General features: G+C 64.8%; 2 protein-coding genes across 3 annotated transcripts; one reads left to right on the forward strand and one right to left on the reverse strand.

The window, feature by feature from the left end:
- Positions 1–6: 6 nt before the first annotated feature.
- Positions 7–4,021, forward strand: LOC123254539 (proline-rich protein 12-like; the record flags this gene model as incomplete). Its single annotated transcript, XM_044683539.1, has 9 exons — positions 7–207; positions 1,002–1,118; positions 1,250–1,383; positions 1,527–2,020; positions 2,208–2,333; positions 2,418–2,515; positions 2,631–2,801; positions 2,895–2,990; positions 3,238–4,021. Coding segments are annotated over 9 exons (1,590 nt in total), but the record flags the coding sequence as incomplete, so codon positions are not given.
- Positions 4,022–4,245: 224 nt separating this feature from the next.
- On the reverse strand, positions 4,246–6,061 carry RRAS (RAS related). Of its 2 annotated transcripts, XM_044683538.1 has the most exons (6): positions 5,887–6,061; positions 5,415–5,502; positions 5,218–5,320; positions 4,975–5,083; positions 4,773–4,891; positions 4,246–4,632 (listed from the first exon to the last, which is right to left on the reverse strand). In XM_044683538.1, exons 1-6 carry the CDS (start codon positions 6,058–6,060, stop codon positions 4,542–4,544), a joined length of 684 nt encoding a protein of 227 aa, XP_044539473.1. In that variant the 5' UTR covers position 6,061; the 3' UTR covers positions 4,246–4,541. The 2 variants fall into 2 exon arrangements, with proteins under 2 accessions (XP_044539473.1, XP_044539472.1); XM_044683537.1 differs by having other exon boundaries at positions 5,415–6,061.
- Positions 6,062–6,067: the final 6 nt, after the last annotated feature.

Below are 6,067 nucleotides of genomic sequence, written 5' to 3' on the forward strand. Positions count from 1 at the left end.
CTCCCTCCGCCGGATGCCCCGGCCCCAGCCCCATCCCCTGAGGAGCCAGAGCCCCCCGATGCCCGGCCCCTGCACTTGGCCAAGAAGCAGGAGACGGCTGCGGTGTGTGGGGAGACCGACGACGAGGCGGGGGAGAGCGGGGGCGAGGGCATCTTCCGGGAGAGAGACGAGTTCGTCATCCGGGCCGAGGACATCCCGGCTCTCAAGGTGAGCGGGCATGGCTGCTCGGGGTCCATCTGGCTCGGAATGCTGCTGGCCCCGGGGGAGGGGGGTCGCCTGGCAGCTCTCTGGGTGGCAGATGGGGCTGAGCCCAGTGGGTTTCCTAGCAAAGAGTCTTCAGACCCCACAGTGGTCCACCGGGAGCGGTCAGGTCGTCCAGCCTGACCGCAGTGACCCGACAGGGGCTGCTGGTGTCTCAGATGAACAGATGGAGGGACCCAGCCTCACTGCTTGGGTTCAAGGGAAGCCGGGCATCAAGAAGGGGCTCAGTTGGGGCAGTGTGTTTGGGCTTCCGGGTCCTCGGAGCCCCCAGGGGATGGCCGAGGCTCACCCTGGGAGGCTGCCTGGGGAGGGAGATTTGGCCCCAGGATTCCTGACTCCAGATTGCTAGGCTGCCTCCCTTGTCCTCTGCCCTTCAGAGTTGGCAGGAGGCCCAAGTTGGGCCTGGGCACCTGGAAAGAGTCCCGGAGGCTGAGGCCTGAGTTTGAATCTTGTCTCTGCCCTCTCTGGAGTGAGCGAGCATGGGTCGCCTAAGGGGCTTATCTCTGCCTCTGTTGGTTCCAGAGCGGTTGACCCCCAGACCTGTGGGCCTGGTGCTGCCATCCTGGGGAACTGGGTCAGGGTGGAACATGGGGAGTAGTGAGGCCCAGATTCTCACTTAGGCGATGAGGGCCCCAGGCTGAAGAACAGGCACTTTGGGGGAGCTCAGAGGAAGCCCTAGGTGCTGGACAGCTGGTGCTAGGGGGCCGCCTTATCTCTCACTGGTTCCTTTCTCCTTGCAGCTGGCCCTGCAGACAGGCCGAGAGCCGCCCCCCATCTGGAGGGTTCAGAAGGCCCTTCTCCAGAAGTTCACCCCAGAGATCAAGGACGGACAGAGGCAGTTCTGCGCCACCAGCAATGTAAACTTGGTTGGGAGCATGCTGGGGCCTGGGGCTTCCTAGAGATGGGCAGCAGGAGGGAGGTGAGGCCAGGAGAAGCCCTGGCAGAGGGAGCCCTGACTTGCCTCCATCCCCCCCTTCCACTTTACTAGTACTTGGGCTATTTTGGGGATGCCAAGAACCGCTACCAGCGCCTATATGTGAAGTTTCTGGAGAACGTGAACAAGAAGGATTACGTGAGAGTCTGTGCTCGAAAGCCCTGGCATCGGCCCCCAGTGCCTGTCAGGTACTCATGGCCATGGCCATGGAGGGCGGGATTGACTGGTAGAAGAACCTGGGAAGAAGTGGGCAAAGGAACTTGGGGTTCTGGGAAATAGGGCACCAGGCAAGAGGTAGAAAGGAATCTTATTTTGGCCTCTTCTCGCACAGGCGTCCAGGACAGCCAAAGGGTACTCCAGCATCATCTGGGACAGCAGCCCCAGGGAGTGGGGTGTCCCTTCCCAAGCCCCCAGGTCCCCCTTCAAAATCAGAACCCCCCGAGAAGACCCCTGAAAAGGCCCCTGAGAAGACCCCTGAGAAGGCCCCTGAGAAGACCCCTGAGAAGACCCCTGAGAAGACCCCCGAGAAATCCCCAGAGCCAGTCCCAGAGAAGCCACCTACTCCAGCCCGCCCTCCTGATAAGGAGCGGAGCCTTCGGTCAGAGCGGGTCACTCGAGGGGAACGGGGGCGCCCCGGCCCGCCTGCAGCGGAAGCCCCTCCGGCCAGGCCCCCACGTCCCCCAAAAGCCCGTCCAGCCAAGGTGAAGGCCGAGCCTCCCCCAAAGAAGAGGAAGAAGTGGCTGAAGGAGGCGAGTGAACGTTCGGCAGCGACCAGAGGCAGCTCCTCGGAATCGGAGTCCTCCCCCGGGCCCCCCAGTGAGGATGGTGAGGGCCAGGCTAAGGCCCCTGAGCAAGGGGCCTGCCTTGGCACGGTTGGCACGGGGGTGGGGGTGGGAGAGGGTCAGGATGGAGATGGAGGGGGGGAGGGTGGCAAGGGCAGGTGAGAGGATAGAGCCTAGCCAGGACAGCTGGGCAGGCTGGTAGAAAGCTGTCCTTCCCCCACTTCTGACAGAGCGGGCGGCCCCAGGGCGGCTGCTAAAGACTCGGGCCATGAGGGAGATGTACCGGAGTTATGTGGAGATGCTGGTGAGCACAGCCCTGGACCCTGACATGATCCAGGCCTTGGAGGACACGCACGGTGAGCGGCCCGGGCAGGCCCCTCGACGTGCCGGGGGCAGGGGGGTGGGTGCTGGCGGGTCTCCTCACGTCCCTGTCTCCCCAGATGAGCTGTACCTGCCCCCGATGAGGAAGATTGACGGAATCCTCAATGAGCACAAGAAAAAAGTCCTCAAGCGCCTTTCCCTGAGCCCGGCCCTGCAGGTGCCTGAGGGGTCGGGGCAAGGGTCTGTGGTGGTGGCACAGGGTGCCCTCTGTCAGGTCGGGGGTCTGTGGTGGTGGCATAGGGTGCCCTCTCATGCAGCTCTTTCTCTCCCAGGATGCCCTGCACACCTTCCCCCAACTGCAGGTGGAGCGTGGCAGCAGCGGGGCTGGGGGAGCAGAGGGAACCCCCGGCTCGGGCTCTGGCGCCGTGCGGCTTCGGCCTGCGGGGGATCCATATAACCGAAAGACCCTGAGCAAGCTGAAGAGGACTGTGGCCCGGGCCCAGGTACGCCTGGCAGACCTCCGGGTGCAGGGCTGGTGGCGAGGCTGGGCCGGCCTCCTCAGCACTCAGCCCTCCTGCCCCCTCTTTCCATCCTAGGAGTTCAAGGTGGAGCTGGACAAGTCGAGCTTCTACACGCTCTATCACGCTCTCCACCACTACAAGTACCACACCTTTCTCCGCTGCAGGGACCAGGTTAGTTCCCAGACAGTCTGACCCCCTTCCGTCTTAGCTAAGGGAGCCGTCACCCCGCTCGCTGTGGCCATCTCCGTCCCTGGCCTGGCCTGGGGCTCCGCTCCCCGTGTTCCTCTCACTGCCGTCTCCCCCATGTCCCGGCCTGGCCTGGGGCTCCGCTCCCCGCTCCCCCGTGGCCATCTCCCCGCTGTCACCCCACTCTGGGCCCTCTTGCCCCCTGCAGCAGCCCCTCCTCTCCCCTGTGTAGACGCTGGCCATCGAGGGAGGCGCGGACGACCTGGGGCAGGAGGAGGTGGTTCAGCAGTGTATGAGAAATCAGCCCTGGCTGGAGCAGCTGTTCGACTCCTTTAGTGACCTCTTGGCCCAGGCCCAGGCTCAAGCCCAAGGCCGCTGCGTGTGACCCTGGGCTCCCCAGCAGCCAGGCCCAGAGCGATGCTGCCCCGTCCCCGGGGCCTGTGACTGTCCAACATCAGGGTCCCTGACTCGCCCTGCTGGGTTGTGTACCCTCCCTTTCACTGTACAGAGAAATTATTTATATATATCTGTATAAATGTCTATTTAGTGCCCTCCCTCCTCTGCCCTCCCCCATGTACATAATGTATAGGAAAAGTCTATGTATGGGTGGCGGGGGCCCAGGGAACTCGGGGGCCCCTCCTGCTGCCCCTGCCAGCCAAGACCTTTTCTCGAGGGGCCGTCATGCCCACGCGGGGGCTGTGGCGGGTGGGGGCGGGAGCTCGTCCTGTTAATTATTTTTAATCTTATTTATTGTACATACCTTGGGGAAGGGCCTTGGGGAGGGGGAAGGGCCCCTCCTCGCCTCCTCTGGGGCGCTTTGCCCGGCCCGCCGCCGCCGCCGCCTCCTCCTCCATCGGGTTTCTGAGTGTTGTCTGAATGTGGTTCTTTTTTATCAGTCTGTCCCCCCAGCCCTCCTCTCCCCTGGTGTCTCCTCTGTCTCTCTCGGGCTTCTATACCATTCACCTTGTATACACTGTGTACACAGAACCAGCCAAACAGCAACCACGTTATTTGCACGGGCTGGCCCTCGTGTGCCTCTGTCCTGCGCTGCGGGGGAAGGGGGAGGGCCGCGCTGCCCCAGAGCCTCTGGAGTAGGGAATGGCTGTGGGGGAGATGCGGTGAGGCCTAGAAGACGAGGACTTGGGGGGCTTGGAAGTGGCCAGCAGCCCCCAAAGTGGGGGGGACGGGAGGGTGCATCGACCTTCTGAGCCTGGAAGCAGGAATCGCCCCAACACTCCAGTCTGGTATTGGCAGTGACGTTTATTGAGAGGGTGGCAGGGGGTAGACCACTGGGAAGGTGACGGGGTGGCTGTCCAAGCCGCAGGAAGGGAAAGGTAAGCGCTGTGAGGAAGGCACTGGGTGACCCCGTGCCAGGGGCCCGGTTGCTGTAGTGTAACAGGACGTGGAGGGGAGGGGGCGCCCCAGGGAGTCCCCTACGCTTTCCTCCCCCATCAGCCAATCCACGCCATGGAGGAGTGTTGATGGCCCCACGAGGGCGAGGGCCATCTCCCAAAGGGCCGTCCTGGTGTGGAAGACTCAGAGGAGGAGGCAGGGGCAGCCCCCACTCCCAGCCTTCTTCCTGGGGGGCATCGGGGGGCTGGGGGGCAGCTCTTGCTCCTGGTACTTCCTGTGGAAGGGATGCCACGTTTAGAGGAAGCAAGGAAGTGTTTGAGGGTGGGCACCCCCCGGGGCAGGGACCACAGAATGGCAAAGAATCCTCAGAGGCAGCCGGGCTGGGAGAGTGGGGGCACCGAGGCCCGTTCTCACCGGACAGCTCGAACCAGCTGTTCAAAGGCTTCGTCCACGTTGAGCCGAAGTTTGGCGGAGGCTTCGAAGTAGGCTATGTGGCGGGAGGCACAGAAGGCGGAGGCCTCTGAACGGGGTACCTGGGGCAGTGGGGAGGAGCCGGGCTGAGCAGCTGGGCCCCCAGGGCCTGGCCCTCCCTGCCCAGCCGCCCACAGGCTGGCACCTGTCTCTGGGTCTCCAGATCGGCCTTGTTGCCCACCAGCACGATGGGGAAGTCGTCTCTGTCCTTGACTCGGAGGATCTGCGTGTGCAGCTTGCCCACTTCGTTAAAGCTGAGGCCGAGAGCGGAGGGGAGCCGAGAAGCAGGCTTAGGCTGTGCCCCGGGCGCCAGGGCCAGCCCTTCCTCCCTTCAGCTTCCCAGGCTGGCTCGGACGTTTGGCTCAGGCCCACCCCCTGGGGAGCTCACCTCTGCCGGTCATTGATAGCGTAGACCAGCAGGAAGCCATGGCCCGCTCGCATGTACTGTTCCCTCATGGCCCCGAACTCCTCCTGCCCGGCCGTGTCCAGGACTGCAGCGGGGGCACAAAGGGTTTGGGGGGCGCTAGCCCTTCCTCCTAGCTCCGCCCCCCGCCCCGCCCCCCCGGTAACCCTCCTCTCCCTCACTGTCCAGCCGGGCCGGGATGCCATCCACACCGCACAGCTTGGTGTACGAGTCCTCGATGGTGGGATCATAGTCAGACACGAAGTAGGACTGCCGGCGAGGGGACGCCAAGTCAGAACCCCGGGCAGCCCCTCCCCTTGGCCCAGCCTGGGTGCCTCTGGGCTTCGAGCTCCGGGCTGGGCCCGTCCCTCCCCTGGGACGAGGCCAGATCCCGCTGAGTGCCCGGCCCGGAAGGTGGGGGGGAGTCCTCCCGTCTCCAGTTCCCGCTCCCGCCCTTCCTGCTGCTGGACCTTCTCCCCTCCCCCCCACCTCGGGTAGGGCCAGAGCCAGGACTGCGGGGTGGGGCCCAAGCTGGGCCTGGCAGGGATGGGCGAAGGGAGGCAGAGGCATGGACCCCGGGGTGGTGGCACGTGTGCAAGAGCCCAGCACAGCTCTGGGGGCGGGGCCACGGGGGGGGGGAGCGTCCTCCGCTACCTGGATGAACTGGATAGTGAGCGCGCTCTTGCCCACGCCGCCGCCTCCCACGACCACCAGCTTGTGCGTCTCGCCCGGGGGGCCCGAGACCGCTGGGGTTGCCCCAGGACGGCCTCGTCCGCGCCCTTGCCCGGATGCCGCCCCGGCCGCTGCCGCCGCTGCCACCCCGCTCATGTCCACG

Source organism: Gracilinanus agilis, unplaced genomic scaffold, assembly GCF_016433145.1.
Source record: "Gracilinanus agilis isolate LMUSP501 unplaced genomic scaffold, AgileGrace unplaced_scaffold24348, whole genome shotgun sequence".
NCBI lineage: Eukaryota > Metazoa > Chordata > Mammalia > Didelphimorphia > Didelphidae > Gracilinanus > Gracilinanus agilis.

Coding starts and splice junctions, on each gene's coding strand:
- RRAS (XM_044683537.1), bottom strand. CDS start 6,060: ATGAGCGGGGTGGCAGCGGCGGCAGCGGCCGGGGCGGCATCCGGGCAA. Junction 5,084..5,217: donor GCTATCAATGACCGGCAGAG/GTGAGCTCCCCA, acceptor TCTCGGCCTCAG/CTTTAACGAAGTGGGCAAGC. Junction 4,892..4,974: donor ATCTGGAGACCCAGAGACAG/GTGCCAGCCTGT, acceptor CCACTGCCCCAG/GTACCCCGTTCAGAGGCCTC.